At 38.7% G+C, this 20,753-nt stretch overlaps 1 protein-coding gene across 2 annotated transcripts in view; it reads right to left on the reverse strand.

Annotated features, from left to right (window-relative positions):
- kiaa0825 (KIAA0825 ortholog) overlaps positions 1-20,753 on the reverse strand; it is a 188,106-nt gene that overhangs the window by 144,598 nt on the left and 22,755 nt on the right. For both annotated transcript variants that reach the window (XM_048189167.1, XM_048189168.1), the window contains exons 3-5: positions 19,418-19,586; positions 18,619-19,297; positions 1,831-2,001 (exon numbers count right to left, since the gene is read on the reverse strand). In XM_048189167.1, the coding sequence (XP_048045124.1) occupies positions 1,831-2,001; positions 18,619-19,297; positions 19,418-19,586 (1,019 nt within the window). The remainder of the gene's footprint in view (positions 1-1,830; positions 2,002-18,618; positions 19,298-19,417; positions 19,587-20,753) is intronic.

Genomic DNA, 20,753 nt, shown 5'->3' on the forward strand with positions numbered 1-20,753 from the left:
TCCATGGAAGGGTTAGAGGGAGGATAAGTGTGTGTGTGTGCTTGTTGTGGGCAAATTAAAAGTGCATGCATCAAGGCCGCATTTTTCTAATCAGACGCTTCGGAAGTGAGACCCCGGGCGAGGCAATTTAGTTGAAGAAGAGAGAGAGCCGAGCCAGGCGAAGGAGGAGAGAAGCAGCCAGCATGTCACTTTTTGACCTTTAAGCCCATCTGATGAATTTCTGGTAATTAAGTCGTTTGATTGGCTGAATTAATGATTTGGATAACTGCCCTTTAAAGGCTGTTTACTTCTCAGTAAATCCAGCCCTTTTCTGCTTGTCCTGTTTTTTAATGTAACCTTTACAGAAATTACTATACGCACCAGTCACTTTCATAGCAGAAAAAAAAATAAATTAAAAGAAATTTCCGGCCTCCTCAATTTGTGCGTGTAGAAGTGTTTCTATATGCGAAAAGAAAAAGAAAAAAAAAATGAACACACACACACACACATAAGGAACGGTAAAAGTGCTTTAAAGAAAGGCGAGAAAACTCTCATTAAAAAAGCATATGTATACAAGGTAATGCTACAGGCCAGCAGTCTGGTCTCATAAGCTGCCTGTAGAGATGTCGCTATTATACGCAGGAATTGGAGGCTTGTCGTATTTAAAGGCTCCGTCGAGCACAATATAGCTGGAGGTTTTCCGCTCCCACGGTGACAAATCATTTCACATGTCAGATTTGTAGGAGACTGTTGTCAGAAATCTTTATCGGCTGCCATTTATTTACACTATGTTGATATTCATCGAAAAAAAAAAAAAACAACAACAACAACCATATATCTTGTTGACTGGCATATATCACATTCAGTCTGAAAGCATCATAAACCAGTTATCTGTATATGTTTTCACAGTTGCTGTAGGAGGACATTTGCTTATATGGTTGTTTTGATGATCATATGGTATTTAAAGGGATAGTCCACCCAAACAAGAAAACTCATCATTTACTCACCCTCATATTGTTTTAAACCTGAATGACTTACTTTCTTCTGTGGAACACAAAATAGGATGGTTTGAAGAATGTTTTTGTCATTTTTTTATTTTTTTTTATTTTTTTACAAATACTACCGTTTAAAATTTGGGGCGGTATGATTTGTAGGTAAGTTGTTTTTGAATGCTCACCAAGGCTGCATTTATTTGATCAAGAATACAGTAAAAAATTAATATTGTGAAATATTATTACAAATTAAAATAAAAGTTTTCTATATGATTTTTTTTTTTATGTCATTTATTCTTGTGATGGCAAAGCTGAATTTTCAGCATCATTACATTAGCAGTCTTCAGTGTCACATGATCCTTCAGAAATCATTCTAATATGATGGTTTGTTGCTCAAGAAACAATTTTTATTATTATTATACAGCTGAAAATGGTTGTGCTGCTTAATATTTTTGTGGAAAGTGTGATACTTTTTTTTTTTTTCAGGATTCTTTGGTGAACAGAAAGTTCACCAAAGAATAGAATTTATTTAAAATATAAATCTGTTGTAACTTTATAAATGTCTTTACTGTCACTTTTGATCAATTTAATGTGTCCTTGCTGAATAAGTAGTTATTTCTTCAAAGAAAAATCTTACTGTCCCCAAGCTTTTGAAAGGTACTCTTCAAAATAACTACTTTCACTGTATCTTCTCAAAAGGAAGTCATTCAAGATTTGAATGACATTAGGGTGAGTAAATGATGACAGAATTTTCCTTTTAAAATCAGGACTGCTGCGCCGCACTGACCTGTTTCGGATGGATTTGACTTTAGTTCGCATTTGGATGTGGTAATGTTTAGCAATGGTTGTTAAAGTGTACCTTTGACACTACAGACTGATTCTCCAGCGCAGTTAAGGAAACCCAGATGGGTTGCCAGGTCCTCCACAGTTTGTTCCAGCTTCAGTAAGGTGGAGGTCAGCTGGGTCAGGCACCTGAGCTGATGGGAGGTGAGGCAGAAGTTTCGTCCTCTTTGGGGAAGATCCTGAGGAGCTGTAAATGAACACAACAAAGAGTTAGTCATGGACAAATGTTGAACGGCATATTTTGTGTTGCGGTTCTGTGTTGGAGCTTTTAACCTCAATCCGTCATTCCGAGTCCATGACAAACATTATGAAATAGTTGAAGACAACTCTTCTGTGAGCACTTAACTGAACTACAACCATAAACAAAGGCACTTCCTATAAATTAGCTAAGATATTTTGTTCATTTTTACTTCTGAACTACTTCAGGCTTACTCTTGAAACTTGCCATTGTGGTACTACAAATATTGTTGGTTCTTGTATGGTAGATTGCTAGTGATGTTCTTCATTTGAAAGTTACTTTGGGTAAAAGCGCTGCTAAATGATAAATGCAAATACATGTAAAATAGTTTAACTTCTTCAGTCAAATGGCTCAAAAACGAATACACACACAAAAGAAAACACCATACTTGTCGACAAGTACCAAACCAGCATAAAACAGTGAAGGGTTATGTATTATGCGTATATTTAGTTTGTAAAAGTCTGATGCAAATGCACTTTTAAAGGTGCCCTAGAATCAAAAATTTAATTTACCTTGGCATAGTTAAATGGAAATGGCATACAGTGAGTCTCAAACACCATTGTTTCCTCCTTCTTATATAAATCTCATTTGTTTAAAAGACCTCCGAAGAACAGGCGAATCTCAACATAACACCGAATGTGACGCAACAGTCGGGATCATTAATATGTACGCCCCCAATATTTGCATATGCCAGCTCATGTTCAAGGCATTAGACAAGGGCAGAACGTGTGGATCTGTGCACAGCTGAATCATCAGACTAGGTAAGCAAGCAAGGACAATAGCGAAAAATGGCAGATGGAGCAATAATAACTGACATGATCCATGATATCATGATATTTTTAGTGATATTTGTAAATTGTCTTTCTAAATGTTTCATTAGCATGTTGCTAATGTACTGTTAAATGTGGTTAAAGTTACCATCGTTTCTTACTGTATTCAAGGAGACAAGACTGTCGTTATTTTCATTTTTTTAAACACTTGCAGTCTGTATAATTCATAAACACAACTTCATTCTTTATACATCTCTCCAATAGTATGCAATGTTAGCTTTAGCCACGGAACACCATCAAATTCATTCAGAATCAAATGTAAACATCCAAATAAATACCATACTTACGCAATTAGACATGCTGCATGATGAACACTTTGTAAAGATCCATTTTGAGGGTTATATTACCTGTGTGAACTTTGTTTATGCTGTTTAAGGCAAGCGCGAGCTCCGGAGGAGGGGAGCACAAGAATTTAAAGGGGCCGCACACCCTGAATCGGCACATATTTAATGATGCCCCAAAATAGGCAGTTAAAAAAATTAATAAAAAAACATTTATGGGGTATTTTGAGCTGAAACTTCACAGACACATTCAGGGGACACCTTAGACTTATATTACATCTTTTGAAAACACGTTCTACGGCACTTTTAAAGATGTGCAGAACTACACAAGGGCAGATACATCAAATAAAACCATCTGTAGAATCTCAGTTGACAGGTTCCTCTTTAGAGATTCTTAGTATGAATGTCTGTCATACAGACAGTTTCTATGGGTTAAGGATTTAGAAGGTTGAAATGTAAGCACATCAACATCAGTCCAGAAATGTTATGCTACAAAACAGCCTTCAATAAATTCTCTATACCAGCACTATGGTCCATTTCACACATTTAAGAGTCTTCAAAAAGAGTCTGACACTGGTAAAACATCTACTAGGTTAGAACGGGCCTGTTTACACCTGGTCACTTCATGCGATTTTACTGATCAGATAGCTATATGGTTTGGTAAAACAGTTCCATTTACACTTGGCCACATAAATGTGTCTCTGCAAAATGAATATTAATCTGATCTTTAATTCCTACGCTATATGCAAATTTAACGGAGGTTTGCACGTTGAGGAAGAGATACTCAGCTACTCATCTGTGGCGATGAGTGTTGCAGTAGCGCTATCATATCTTGCCTATAATACGCTCTCACATGATTATTTTTTTAACATTTTGGGAGGAGTAAAATTTGCATATGAGGTTTCAAGAAACACTTGTCCAGTTTCATCTGGAATGCGTCTTAGAATGAATCAGAGAATCCTTCTTGAAAGCATTTCGGAGGGCATTTACACATAGTCTTTTCACAATTGGATAGATATCCGATCAGAGAAAATGCATGAAGTGACCAGGTGTAAACAGGCCCAATGATTTCTGAAGGATCATGTAACAGTGAAGACTGGAGCAATGACTGCTGAAAATTCAGCTTTGCATCACAGGAATAAATTATATTATAAAATATATTAAAATAGGAAACTGTTATCTTAAATTGTAATGTTTCACAATACTATTGTTTTTACTATTTTTTTTTATCAAATAACTGGAGCATTGATGAGGATGAGACTTTTTTCAAAAACATTTAAAAATCTTACAGACTCCAAACTTTTGAATGGGAGTGTATATGGTATTTACCAGCAGTGGCTAACTGGACCATGCTAACCAACCAAAACCTTGACCTCCAAGCCGGTCTCTTTAGAGCACTATTTTCACTTTATATCCTATAGTATCTAATTTTAACATAACATTCAATTTTTCATGATGCATTTGTTGGAAAATTGATATTGTAAAAGTAATTGAAGGTTACTTTAAGGACATTTCCAACAATAAACATGTAACACTGGAATCTAAGATTGCACATTTCTCAAATAAATGAAATAATAAAAACTGAAAGACTTGTGTGAATGTGCATTTGACACCGGGGGGCTGTGAACCGTGGCCTTGCAATCTACACCAATCCCACAGAGGCCGTAAAGTTTCCTCTCAAATCTACAGTCAAACATTGCTGGGCACAAACTTTCTCCTGTAACCCGCCGATGACCCTCATCTCCAGCTTGGCTCTCCCATTTCTGCAGCTGCCAAAGCCATCACCCAGGGGATGTTCCGCATTAGGCCTGAAGAATGGGCCGCGGAGAAGAGGGCTGCGGTATTTTCAGACACTTCGACAAATACTTTTGTGTGTGCTCTTAAATGACTTCCTCTGACAGAAAAGGCATTGGGGAGTGGATCAGGAAGGCATTAGCCCCAGCTATGAAAGCTCCAGGAAGATTGAGTGGGAAAGCGATGGAGGGAGGGGTGAAATAAAAAGAAAGGAGTCCCAATAATTGCAACAATATCGCCTCTGGATTCTAACACCATATTGTCACTTTGTTATCGTCAAGCCGACAACATGGCAACAATCTTATTCTCTCATTTCTCTCCACTTAATCAGGCACATACATTGATCATGTGTAAATTTGTTTTGCTTTTTTTCGTGTCATTTTATAATTTCGCAAGCTAATAGATTATAGAGATGCAGAGACTGACCCCATGAGGTGAGTTTGTGAGCACCTTGGAATTCATGAATTTGTGATATATACGTGTGTAGGAGTGTGCACATTTTTTTTCTTTTTCACAGGTGAGTGTGTCATACCAGCATCTTGGCTCTTCATTAATGGGGTCCAGAGGGAGAATGTGAGGCAGACCTGGGAAAACGACTACATGAATGCATGGAGTTCCACTCCACTGAGATCCGCTTCCCCTCATACAAGCACATCAGCCTGTCAGTAAAATCACTCCAAACATACTGCATTATGTATAAGAGCTGTGCATTAAGTGGCACATGCAGCACACAAGTAACACATGTGTACTGGGAATGTACTATATGTGAGTCCTATAGTAGTATCTGTATCTGTATCTCTTTACCACTCCAGGATTAACAATAAACATCTCAATGAGATCCAATAACATCATGATAGAATTACTGTAATAAGTGCTTCATTGTAAGAACTCTGAGCACTTGCTTGTATTATATGCATTATTTACATAATGCACATCTTTACTACATAATGCCCTTGAGAACAATGCACTGTAAAAAAAGACAATAGTGGCTATGCTAACAGTTATAGATTGATATGGCTTGTGGAAAGAAATACAAACCCAATTCTAAAAAAGTTGGGACACTGTACAAATTGTGAATAAAAACAGAATGTAATGATGTGGAAGTTTCAAATTTCAATATTTTATTCAGAATACAACATAGATGACATATCAAATGTATCATTTTAAGGGAAAAATAAGTTGATTTTAAATTTCATGGCATCAACACATCTCAAAAAAGTTGGGACAAGGCCATGTTTACCACTGTGTGGCATCCCCTCTTCTTTTTATAACAGTCTGCAAACATCTGGGGACTGAGGAGACAAGTTGCTCAAGTTTAGGAATAGGAATGTTGTCCCATTCTTGTCTAATACAGGCTTCTAGTTGCTCAACTGTCTTAGGTCTTCTTTGTCGCATCTTCCTCTTTATGATGCACCAAATGTTTTCTATGGGTGAAAAATCTGGACTGCAGGCTGGCCATTTCAGTAACCGGATCCTTCTTCTACGCAGCCATGATGTTGTAATTGATGCAGTATGTGGTCTGGCATTGTCATGTTGGAAAATGCAAGGTCTTCTCTGAAAGAGACGACGTCTGGATGGAAGCATATGTTGTTCTAGAACTTGGATATACCTTTCAGCATTGATGGTGCCTTTCCAGATGTCTAAGCTGCCCATGCCACACGCACTCATGCAACCCCATACCATCAGAGATGCAGGCTTCTGAACTGAGTGCTGATAATAACTTGGGTTGTCCTTGTCCTCTTTAGTCCGGATGACATGGCGTCCCAGTTTTCCAAAAAGAACTTCAGATTTTGATTCTCCTGACCACAGAACAGTTTTCCACTTTGCCACAGTCCATTTTAAATGAGCCTTGGCCCAGAGAAAACGCCTGCGCTTCTGGATCATGTTTAGACATGGCTTCTTTTTTGACCTATAGCGTTTTAGCCGGCAACGGCGAATGGCACGGAGGATTGTGTTCACCGACAATGTTGTGATTTCCATTACAGTAGCATTCCTGTATGTGATGCAGTGCCGTCTAAGGCTCGAAGATCACGGGCATCCAGTATGGTTTTCCGGCCTTGACCCCTACACACAGAGATTGTTCTAGATTCTCTGAATCTTTGGATGATATTATGCACTGTAGATGATGATAACTTCAAACTCTTTGCAATTTTTCTCTGAGAAACTCCTTTCTGATATTGCTCCACTATTTTTCGCAGCAGCATTTGGGGAATTGGTGATCCTCGGCCCCTCTTGACTTCTGAGAGACACTGCCACTCTGAGAGGCTCTTTTTATACCCAGTCATGTTGCCAATTGACCTAATAAATAACAACTTTTTTGGAATGTGTAGCTCTCATGAAATCCAAAATGAACCAATATTTGGCATGATATTTCAAAATGTCTCACTTTCAACATTTGATATGTTATCTATATTCTATTGTGAATAAAATATAAGTTTATGAGATTTGTAAATTATTGCATTCCTTTTCTATTCACAATTTGTACAGTGTCCCAACTTTTTTGGAATCGTGTTTGTAGTTCTTGTGCTCAGTACTCTGCAATGCCAGCCAGAGGCCAGAAGTGCAAAGAGTTGTAAACTGGGTGAGTGGAGTCTGTGATGATTTTTCCTGCCCTTTTCTCACAATTGATAATGTCTTTAAAAAGAAACAGTCCAGCCAAAAATTTTATTTTTATCATCACATTTGTGGTCAGATTAGCAGAATTGTGTGGACAATAAAGGTCCATTTTCAATAGTGTAGCAATAAATGAAGCACAGCTCACACAGAAGTCACTTTTAAACTAAGCAGCTTTCTGTTGGTCAACACAGCAAATCTATGTGAACAACTTGAACCTGTTGTGAAATCTGTGTGGGAAGCTCTCACACAAATTCCTATTTAAATGACAAAAATTTTCACTCACAAAAAAGTGACCATACCTTTTTTGATTCTCATTTTGCCTCAAACCCTTAATAAAATGATAATCATAAAATTGAAGTATAATGAAAATGCAAAGTCATGGAAATTGATGATTTTAAATGTTGTTCTGTTCCTCACACTATTACTATACATTAAATTTTATATGATAGAAAATATTACAATTTCATTAGACTTAGACTTGAATTTCATTAGACTTCAAAATAGCTAATTGTATGGACAACCTATATAATACTTTTAGGGTGTGTTCACACATGTAGTTTGGTGTGCTTGGTTCGTTTGGTCTGGACCCAAAAAAAAAAAAAAATGTCCTGGTCCACTTAGCGTTCACATTGGCATTTTAAACACCAAAACTAAAGTCACAGGGATACGTTCACAACCCGATTGGCTGGCTTTTATGACATATAATTGTGACAAACATCCAAAACAATACTGTGTGCTGGGCTAATTGCGCTTGTTGTATGTGCGTAGCCTACATTCGATGGTATTTTGATCAGCTGAGAACCCGTGAAGTAAAGGAGTCAAAACAGCAGCAGTAATCCCTCCGTCACACACAAACTAAGATCTGCTGTGAAGTGACGCTGTTCTGATGCCTGTACAGAACTGTGATGCATTTAAGGACATCATGTCCTGTTTTTGGTTCATTTACATGTCTTTGGTCCGTGTTCATCTTTAATTAGAACCGCACCAGAGTTCGTTTGGAAGTGGGCCGAGACTCATCTTTTCAGGGGTCTCGGTCCGCTTGTTTGGTGCGCACCTGGGTTCAGTATACATTCATAAATGGATGGTACAGAACACGTTTGACAAATGAACCACACTAACAGAGCAATCACACCAGGGTTCGTTTTAATCGAACCAAACATGCCAAGTGTGAAAACACCCTTACTGTGCTTTTGACATCTTGGAGATTATAAATCACCTACATCACACTGTATGAAAAAGAACAGCTTTGACATTCTGCCAAACACCTTCCACTGTAGGTGTAGGTTCCAATAGTTTGGAACAAGGATGGGTAGATAAATGATGACAACCAATTTTCCTTTTTGGGCGAACTATCCTTTTAATAAGAGAGAATATTCTTAATAAAAACAACAGATATACAAAACAGCTCTACATACAATGCATAGATGTTCCCTGCAAACACTACTTCCTCCCTATAGCATAATCCTTACAACGCACATCACTGTGACAATAATAGTTCATGTTCTATGCCTCAGGACAAATTCCACGGCATTGTCTTCTTCATATAATGCAAAACGTTACAAAACCCCACTTGTCTAACATCCACCAAATTAGTCATCCGCCCCTTGCTCGCTCTCCATCCCTCTCAGAGGTGTCCTTGAACCCCACCCGTCCTCTACACCCCCTGCACTAACTCACACTTAGAGCGGGCAGCTCACCTTTATGTTTAATGCTCCGCTGTCATTCTATCTTGTCTTTTCCTCCCACCCAGCCATTGTCGGGCTATTTATTACCCCGCCATTAACGGCTTATTAGGGCCTCTCTCATAGCTAACCATTAGGAGTCTTGTGCGGGAGGATGGCCCCGCCACTGAAGCCATAATGGGGGTTATTACAACACGCTGATGGGGTGGAGGTGTTGAAGGTGTTGAGAGCAGTGATACGTGTCGTTTACTGTGGAAAAAGCGGAGAGTCAGGGCCTCGCCGGGGTCGTTAAAAGGGCATCACACTCATATCAGATGTAGTAAAAGAGGGAAGGCCTGGGAGCACAGCGGATAGAAGAGGCAGAAATGTTTAACAGAACATCACTCAAGTGTTTGAGAAAAATCTACTAAAAAGCAGCAGGGAATTTAAACTAAATACAATTATAATGCAAGAAATAGATTGAGCCAGTGAGGGATGTAAAAGCTGTACCTATGCACATTATTTTCAAGAATGTAAGAGTGTTGCATGGAATTTTTTTGTGAAGGATGTCCTGAGGAAGGTTATAGAGCTCCAAGCGCGTTTGTGGAAATAGTAACACAATACAAACCCTGTACTACATTTTTTCAGTTCAGGAGAGAGGACAAAAGACTGCAGGTTCGAACCTTGAAAGGGATGATCCTTGAGCTATCACCATTTTGCCCTTGATTAAGATTCAAATTAATAATAGCGTTTAATTCTCATTCAAAAATCATTTATTGACCATAATGTTATTCTAAAGGCGTACTTTTTTTTTCATTCATGCTTTAGCAGCATCTCTAAGCTTCTCTTTAAATAAACTAAAGTGAATGGGAACAAGGGCAGTCAACCTGCAAAATATTATTACATTCCAAGCCTTCTAAAAACATAAGATAGATTTGTGTGAAGACTAGATATTATTTCTGAACCACTGACTGGTGACACTAAATGCAAAAACAATAACCCTTTTCCAAACTGCTTTATTGTTCCATCAAACTCATGCCATGTGTTTTGCTGATCGCTATGCTCAAAGACATGGTTTAAAGATATTTTTAAGCTGCATTTTTCCTTTAAAGGAGTCATGAACTGAGAAATCAAATTTTCCTTGAGCTTTTGATATATAAGTGGTCATCATACTATAAGAATATCCTGTAAGTTTCAGAAATGAAAACTTCCTTGTTAGTCCAAAAACAGCTTTTAATGTTACCAAGCCCAGCGGACGACTCGTCCTGGAATATGCCTATTCATGACGTAATAAATAGGTGAAAGACCACCTTTGCAGAACACCTACTTCGCCATTGCAACTTTGGCCCTGCCCACTGGCGTTAGTAAGATGAAAAGAGAGAAGAGCACAGGATCACTCACTGGACTAAAAATAACCTTCCAAAGGATCCTAATGCTAGGAATGTGGCTCTTTTGTTTATTTTCAACAATGTGAATGTCTCAGTTGAGCATTATTTAGTTTTTATTCAGTACATTTCACTGTGGATTCTTTGGTAAATCAGTCACAATTTTCAAACAGACGTTTACGAAATGGACTCAACAGTAATGCGACAACATGTAAGTAACCATGTTAATTATAATGCCTGATCTGTAACCAGTGATTTCTGATTTGATTCATGTACAGTCAGATATTCTTTGTCTATGTGCCAGTAAATCAAACCAGTCAAAACAGTCAAATTCACATTGTTTCTCTTAGTAGGATGAAAATAATCTATTATTTAAACTGATTAAATTATAAATATAAAGAGATCAAAGAACGCTCCCTTTGCCATCGCTGGAGCTGTCTATCAAACAGCACGAGTTTATCCGTGACTGAGTTCTGGACTCATGCCAAAACTCCCATAATAATCATCAAATCTCTTATTTACAGTGTGTTTGTACTGTTAGTTATGAAGGCATTCGTTAGTGTGCAGAAATCAAGTTGCAATGAACAGATCGCTGGCTACATGCTCATCATTGCAACATTTCATGCCACAATCTATATAGTGCCACAGATGTAAATATAATCAACACTTTACATGATTAGTTAACCTTGAGAGCTATAATAGTAAAAAGGTGCTAAAAGTTTTCGAGAGAGTTAAACATGTAATACTTAGCTTTTTCATATGCAAGATGTTAGCCATTCACAGCAGTGGGCGTTTACACTGAAGTCTCACAGCAGATACGTCCCTTAAAACAGAGTGTTCAAATCAGGAGGCTAAAATCAGGGAAGTTCATGACCTTTTTAGAGGGAAGTTCATCCAAAAATGAAAATTCATTATTTATTCAACCTCATGTCTGTCACAGACACGTCAGGCTCCACCATGCACCAATCCCAATGCACTCAATCACCGGAATACTAATCACCGCCACCTGCACATCATTATCACTCCCATCAACACCAGCATAAAGAGCACTCGCACCCAGCACTCAATGTCCGGTCTCGTTTTGCTATACTTACATGTATGCTTACCTCAAGGACTCCCCGCTCGCTACTTACCTGTCTCCTGTGCTTCCCAATCTCCCAGTGTGTTCCTCGTCTCCGTGTGAGTGCTCCTACGTCTCCTACGTTCTCCAGCCCCAGCGGTATCAAAGACTCTTCAACCTGCAATCACAAAAGGACTGAAACTATCACCATTCATCTCTATCATCCTCGTATTCACTCCTGCACTGCTATATCTGCTCACTGGTTTCAATAAAGACTACTTACCTGTTTTACACCCCTCTGTATCATAACAATGTCATTCCTAACCAATTTAAAGGTGCCCTAGATTATGTTTTTAAAAGATTTAATATAAGTCTAAGGTGTCCCCTGAATGTGTCTGTGAAGTTTCAGATCAAAATACCCCATAGATTATTTTTTTTTTTTATAAATTTTTTTAACTGCCTATTTTGGGGCATCATTATAAACACGCCGATTTTATGCTGCGGCCCCTTTACATCCCGTGCTCTCCGCCCACAGAGCTCGCGCTTGCCTTGAACAGTGCCTCAACAAAGTTTACACAGCTAATATAACCCTCAAAATGGATCTTTACAAAGTGTTTGTCATGCATGCGGCATGCATGCATTGGATTATGTGAGTATTGTATACTGTTATATTGTTTACTTCTGATTTTGAATGAGTTTGATAGTGCTCCGCGGCTAACGGCTAATGCTACTCTGTTGGAGAGATTTATAAAGAATGAAGTTGTTTATGCATTATACAGACTGCAAGTGTTTAAAAATGAAAATAGCGACGGCTCTCTTGTCTCCGTGAATACAGTAATAACCGATGGTAACTTTAACCACATTTAACAGTACATTAGCAACATACTAACGAAACATTTAGAAAGACAGTTTACAAATATCACTAAAAATATCATGTTATCATGGATCATGTCAGTTATTATTGCTCCATCTGCCATTTTTCGCAATTGTTCTTGCTTGCTTACCTAGTCTGATGATTTGGTTGTGCACATCCAGACGTTAATACTGGCTGCCCTTGTCTAATGCCTTTTATAATGTTGGAAACGTGGGCTGGCATATGCAAATATTGGGGACAGTCAGTGTTATGTTGAGATTTGCCTGTTCTTCGGAGGTCTTTTAAACAAATGAGATTTATATAAAAAGGAGGAAACAATGGAGTTTGAGACTCACTGTATGTCATTTCCATGTACTGAACTCTTGTTATTTAACTATGCCAAGATAAATTCAATTTTTCATTCGAGGGCACCTTTAAAAATATTATTTTTATTTATTTTTTTTTTTTATTGACAGTTTATACCTGATAAAATATTTTAGACATAACTAGGTTTTTAATTTATGCCATAGAAGCAGCATTTTGAGTTTCCCAAAGAAACTTTCAGTGAACATTTCTTTAAAAAAAAAATAAGAACAATTTAAAAACCTAAAGAAGTCCTTTCCGCTATAAAGAACCTTTACTGCAATTGAAATATTCTATGGATGTTAAAGGTTCTTCATGGAGCCAGAATAAACAACCTTTATATAAGGAGTGTAGTAACATAACAGAAAAGTTACAGTACATCACGTATGGTTGTGTAATGAGGAATAAGGATTGATAATAAATAAAACTATGCGCAAAGCCATATCATTTTTCCTCTAATGTGCTCTTCAGCATAAAAAAAAAGCCTTTTGTAAACTATTCACATCACACTTGCTTTGACTAGAAGAGGGGAGGCAGTGAAAAATGGCACAAAGAAAACGAGAGAGAGCGAGGGAGAGAGAGAAGAAGAAGAAAGAATCGTAGGGGAGGCTGGGAAATCCCCAAACAGTTGTTATTGATTCCAGTGTTTACGGGCAGATAGTTTAGTGCCGTTTACAAAACAGAACAGATGCAGCCAGTGAGCAAAAAGGTAAACAATTGCTGTGTGGCAGGTTGCCAAATCCCCGGCCTAGAGTATTAAACTCACACTGAAGTGCATTTCCCCTTTGGGTTACACTCGCTGCCACTTCATCTCCTCCATGCCTGCTCCCTCATTCCTTCTTTCATTCTCCTTTCCTTCATCTCTCACACACACACACACAAACAGAGACATGCGGTTCCAGCTCTCGCTGGCTGGCTTGTCCTGCTCTGACCCTTGGGGCCATGTTCTGCCTAGCTGGGCCATTAGTGCGGGGAATTGCATGTGTCTGACATGGCCCTAAAAGCAATTATTAAATGCTTTTCTCCAAATGATGCCCAGCCTCTTTAGGGAATGGGCAATCACGCAACAATTTAGCCACTGATTTCATTTCCTCGCTCTCTCTGTTGATTGGCCTCTCTGGCAGAAAGGTGAGGAAAAAAGAGAGAGGCCGATCTTAAAAGAGAACGGTTTGGCGTTGTTCCTGTTCTTGACGTGCGGCTTGACCCAGAACATTAGATATTCATAAAAAAAGCCTCATTTATCCACCAGCCACATCAATGACGGCACTCTCCGTCGCCTGTGAGTGACAGCACGACAACGATTCTGCCAAGTGTCACAGACAGAGATCTGTATAGATGCGGATACTCTGGGGATTAGAGCTGTTTTTATATGTGCTGGTTTACATTTTGCCCAATGTGGGAAGGAGCTGTGAGAGGGGAAAAAGAAAAGCATGTAGCTAGATGGAAATGGAAATGCAAAGATCAGTCCGTCTCACATAACAGGACGTGCGCTCTGGGTGGTGTTGTGGTTGGCGGGGCCCCGGGGCCTGAACGGACCACATGTGGAGCCCCCTGATGGCCTGAGGGAGTCTGAGTGCTGTAGCGTGCAGTGGGTTGTCTGTTGCAGCCCGCTGCTCACTGAGACAGGCGGCATTATAAGCCGCCCCCACTGACACACACTCAACCAGCTCCTTCGATGCCAGAGGCACAGTCCAGCTGGGATGCAGTAGGGTGGACCCTCTTTGGGTAAAAAAAAATGAAAAAATGGCAGGTTTTGATATCTTTATTAAATTGTTATGGGGAGGAGTAACTGATGTAAGTACATTTTTTTGCATGCAATCATTGTTCCACAGGTTGGCCAAATTTACTAAAAACGTGGGCGATGGAATGCTGGAATCTGATTGGTTGACAAATGTTCTAAGGTGTGCAATTATTTTCAGGGAAACAAATGGCTAAAGTAGTTCAGACAGCTCTTGACCGCATTACAGTTCCATATCACTTCGCCAAATAATTACAGTTAAATCAAAGTTATTTCAAAGGCCTACAACAGCAAAAAGAACTAAAACACACAGTGACACTGACCAAGCAAATAAATATAGTAAACAATAGGGGGGAAAACTTACAAATTATTTCCATGTTTTTATTGCAACAATATTAGGTTTTTTATGTTCGTAAATCACTCTTTCTCGTGCTCTCTCTCTCTCACTCAAAAGCACACACATTCAGTACGGACACACTCGCACAGAAACGTGTAGTCAGCGCTGCTCTGATGATTTTATCACTAAAATAGTTTAACAACACTGTAAACCTGAATAAGTTGGCAAAACTCAAAAAAATTGAGGCAATCGATTACAAAAAAAAATTTAAGTAAAAAAGTTTAAGTAAGCAGAACTAGCAGATTTTTATTTTGTACTCATACATTTTAATTGTTATAAAAATGAAATATTTGAATAATCCATTTCATGCATTTAACTTAAAATTATCATGTAAACAAAAATTTTAGTGGAAACTAGCTATAACAAGCAAATTCAGAAAACACTAACTTGCAAATTTGCTAACATGTTGGCAATAGCATGGTATAGCACTTGCTGAATGAGTGCAGCAATATAAAACATTTAGCATACCAGAAAAAGACAATAATATATTATTATTATCTCCTCTGAGAACATGTTACATACATACAAAGGAGTACAGAAGTTTGATATCACTAGTGAAAATTATTTTAAATTGCATTGTTGTTCATTGCATATTGAAAAAATTAAGCAATTCAGAATGTTTCAGTACTATTTGGTTTGTCCCCCTTTTGCTTTAATGACAACAGCACTTGAGCTGCATGAAATCCCAAGTGAAACCTGATGATTATGTTCTCCAACATGATACGAGAATGAAGAGAGATCACTGGAAGAACATCTGACTGTATGTACAGTGATCACATCACAAATGTACTTATTTTATTAGTGACCTAGAAATGGAGAGTTATGACTTCAAGTTGTTGTTGTGTGTGTGTGTGTGTGTGTGTGTGTGTGTGTGTGTGTGTGTGTGTGTGTGTGTGTGTGTGTGTGTGTGTGTGTGTGTGTGTGTTTGTGGTCTCAGAGTTTTAGACCCTACTGTATGTCTTACAAACCGAAAACGTTGCCCTACAGAGAAGTGAGTAAAATAATATTGATTTTCTGTAAGAGTCTCCTCCGAGAATGCAGCATATCTGAGAAAACTATATACTTTTCTTCTGGTTGAACTGATGACAATACAAAATCACATATATGTGAAATATACAATGCCTATAAGTGTCAAATACAGCATGTAATGTGCACATACACTGTACATACAAACATCAGCCAGCACTCCCTCTCTCTCTCTCACACACACACACACACACACACTTACACCTTTTCAGTTCTTTATCCTGTCTGCTACAAATCCACTGAGGTGTGATAGTAAAGGTTTAAACTCCTCATTGTTCCAGATCAGCTGACCTGTATGGCAGTCTCCTGAGCCCAGCCCTCACCCCATTACCTCTAAGAAAAGTAGAGGGGAAAAAAGACGACATAAAGTGAGAGGGATGAAAAGCAAGGGATGGAAGAAGATGGGTACAAAGGGCTGAGACTCCCACATCTGGTGAAGGAGGGGGGGAACAAAGTCTGTTCATCCCTTTCAGATGGAGGGGTTAAAGGAACTGGCATATCTGCGCATGAAAAGCTGTTAAATGCTTCAGTGCTTTGACAGTGTGTGATGCCAGGAGCGGCGGCGCTCCCGTGGGACAGCGCGTCAAGATTCATCCCCCACCCACCCCCACCACCACTTCTCCCAGACGGGCTTTCCGCAAAATATGGAAAATGAATAAAGCACAATAAATAACACCTAACAAGACAAAGAAAAGAAATGCCAGGTTGTTTTGATAGCTTCTATTGAAAGCGAAACCCATATTCGTCATTTACTTAATAAAATTCAGCTATGTAGCTAAAACGCAAACCCTGCAACCGTCAACAACTGTCAAAGCGCTCATTGTTTGATTTTGCATCATTTTCAGACTTCCTAAGACAGTTGTTAGCTGGAAAATCAGCCATAAAGAAGCAAATAACTGTGAGTTGCTCTTAGTAACTGACTAATAAAAAAACAATTTCAATCATTACATGCCTAAGGGCTTCTGGTACAGTGTTCTCAGAACATTACGTACATAGTCGCAAGCATCTGACACACATTCCAGTCACTTTCCAGCAATACACACCTGTGGTGTCTCTTGTAATTAATTAGAAGGATTGTTGGGCCCCGTGTAGGTCTGTACACCTGAATCCAACGGCCCCATAGACGTAGGGCCAATTATTCAGCCCTGCTGCTCCCTCATCCTGTCTTTACAGCCAGGAAATAAGTGAGAGTGTCTGCTGCATGTAAAAATGAGAGAATTGTGGCAGGAAGGTGAATTAAATGGAAGTGAAGCCCTAATAAGTCCATTCAAAATGGATGTTGACGTCTGTACAAGGAGCTGGAATAAGCTAGTCTATGACAGATCTGTCAGTTAAAGACTAGTTAGTGCAATATCAGAAGAAGCGGTGATTGTTACTATCTTTAAAATATGAGAGCATTTGGCAAATGGTGCATTAAAAAATGTACATTGATTCAGTCAACTGAAGATGCCTGGAGGTAAGGAATATATATAGTACTTGTCTTATGTAGCTAGACATTTGAATATCGGCATTAAATCTGATTCACTTTGCAGATTATTCTAGACAAGAACTGCCCAAAGGCCATCTGCATACAACTTCAGTAAATCACCAAGGCTGATATTTAGACTTTTTTTAATAATTGGTATCTGCAGATTTTCTGTTTGGCCGATGATTGTTGGAAGAGGACTTTTATTTTGACAGCTCTGGGATTTTTATTCTGACAGTGCTGAGAACGTTAGCGCCTGAGCACAGATGCATAGTTTTCAAACGTTTAACAGTTCTGTCCCGTAAATTATCCCGTATTTATGCTTTCTAAAAATCTAAATATCTTTCAAAAATGTATCACACACAGTGACTAGCTGTTCCTCAGTCAGAACAGTAATAATAAAAAAGGTGTACACCCGGAAATCACATACTCTTCCAGTCAAACACCTCCATCTCCTGAATAAGAAAAAGAGATTTATTGCCAGTGGACCACTGAAATCTTTGGTTCAAGAGTAAGTGGCACCCTGGCACCCTGGCACCCTGCACCAAAAAGACTACCACATCAAATTGAAGCCATGCAATACCCTCTGGTATACAGTTAGTCAGAGGTTCACCCTACAGCAAGATAATGACCAACAAAATACCTTCAGGCTATGTCAGAACTACCTCAGAAGTAAAGGCTTCAAATCAGGGAATGGCCAGCAGAGTCCATCGAGCTGGTTTGGGATGAACTGGACAGAAGGGTGAAAGCAAAGCAACCTACAAGTACAACACATTTGTGGAAACTTCTGCGTCAGTGTTTGGAAAAACTTTCAGAACAATGTGGTTTTCATTTTAGAATGAATGCCACAAGTGTGTTCGGCTGCCAAATGTGCTACTTTAAGTCAAAAAGTCGATTCATCAATTGTTTATTTGTTCTATTGTTTAATTTCAAAGTAAATGGAGACATTAAGCTGAGTAAATGTCAGTAACAACAACTTTTGACCAGTACCATAGCAGTCAGCCAAATAGATTGGAAGTGGCAGTTTCAGTTTATAAATCAATTTATCATTTCCAGTTTTGTGTGCAACATGAATAGAAGGACATGAAGACACTGACCTACAGCAGACTTCTTGTAGGACATCTTGCCTCCTTTGCTGCTGTGTGTGGTATTGTCTTTCAGTGCTGTCTCAATCTCCTTCTCCATCAGGACGCCTAGCTCCTGTGCCACCGTGTTCAGGTAGACATGGTTGAGAAAGGCCAGGATGTTATGTGGTTCCGCAATCCCATTAAGAACCTGAATTTCCTCTCTAAGCATTGAGCAAAGAGTTGGCGAGGCGGTTTGAAAGCCCAGAGTCAGTCTGTCGAAGCCTTTCTCACCACCTGGGCTACAGCTCTGGCAGCTTTGGAAAACACTGAGTACAGCCTTGATTTGAAGGTGCTGGTACCAGCTGAGGACCTTTGTATCAGTGTAGAGGAATGACAGTTGCTGAAGGTACAGGACCTTCTGAGGAACCTTAGTCCCAACACCCATTTCTCCCTCAGTCTGGCTTGGTTCAGCCATCATTTGGAGTTTGCCAAGTAAGTGGTTCCGCAATGAGAAACGAACATCATCCCATACTTCCTGGACCTCCAGAGCGAGGTCATCGCATGGTGTGGACAAGGCAGGGATCGGGGAATGCTCTTGGGTAGATGCTGGGCAGGAAGTAGGGAAAGCAACACCACACTGAGAAGAGATGCTCAGCAGTAACTGCAGAACGGCCTCATCACAAGCCTCCTCTGTCTTCAGCAAGTTTTGCTGTTAAAATATATGAAAGAGAATTAGTGTCAAGAAATGAATGTGGAATACTATTCTCCAACATGGCATGATGACGTATGATGGACAGATTGCATATAGGTTAAGTACGGCTTTGGTTACCATGGCTCGAAGGAAGTCCAACAGCTCTTGGTGTCCTGTAGCCACTGGTTTCAGGATGCCCAAGTTACGCTGACTGAACCACTGGAGGCATTCTACTGGACTGGGCACTCTCTCTCCGCTGCAGGACTCACCAACCTTGACCTGCAGTTCCTTTAGGTTCTGTTCAATACTATAATCAAATAAAAAAACAAACAAACACACACTCTCAATGTCAGTGATGTATTTTATTTTCCATTGCTACCATTTACCATCTTAATGACACAAAAGCAACTTATTGGAATATTAAAATGGTCATAATACACTGCCCTCCAAAAGTTTGGAAACGCCCTAGAAAAGTGGGGTTTTGGACAATATTGGCATGAATCCTTTTTAATTTGTGATAGTTTTGCACTGATAAGGGACAACACAAACTACGAAAACATATTTTATTACATAAACAGTTTATACGTAGAAAAAAATTACATTTTCGATTCATCAAAATATCCACCATTAGCAGCTATCTGACCTAAACTGGGTTCTCATTGGTTCATTGTATTCTAAACTTAATTGGCAATCAATTGTTGAAGCTGTTAAGGTGTGCTGACCCAAACATCTTTTACAAACCTGGGCCAAGTTTAAACCAGTAACCAGGCATCACAGCTGGCAAAGGGGCATGTCTGACTTTGACATGTATATATTCCCATTATTATGTAAACAAAATGAAAATTATTATTGCTGGTCTTCAATGATAATGTCAAGTTACTGTAATGTATTTGCACCAAAAAATGATAAGAATTTATGCTGATATCGTCCAAAACCACACTTTGCCAGGGGTGTTTCCAAACTTTTGGAGGGCAGTGTATGTCCGCTGGTTCAGTTGGGTCAGTAGTTCAGATTTTCTACTTGCCCTGCATACTTGTTTGCAGACACCACACAAATAACTAAATAAAAAAATAAAAAAATAAAAAAATAAATGTAAACATTTCATTTACTAAATGTAAATTTTAATTTACATCAGAAAAAAAAAAATAATTTATCAGGTTTCTAGTTTCGCAGTAATAGCTGTGAATGAGTAATGTTTAGCACCATATTCCTTGATTGATTGATTGAATATTTTTCAATCAATCAATCAATCAATCAATCAATCAATCAATCAATCAATCAATCAACCAAATCAATCAATCAATCAATAAAGTATTAGAAATAATAATAAAAATGTACAATAAAAATACATTTATTTGAAAGAAAAACATGGTAATGATGTTAAACCAAGCTGAGATGCATTCTTAATGACATATCAAAGTGTGATCATATAATCAATATTTAATGAAAAATGAATGTGAGATGTATAGTTTTT

The sequence above is a fragment of the Megalobrama amblycephala genome, linkage group LG4, assembly GCF_018812025.1.
Source record: "Megalobrama amblycephala isolate DHTTF-2021 linkage group LG4, ASM1881202v1, whole genome shotgun sequence".
NCBI lineage: Eukaryota > Metazoa > Chordata > Actinopteri > Cypriniformes > Xenocyprididae > Megalobrama > Megalobrama amblycephala.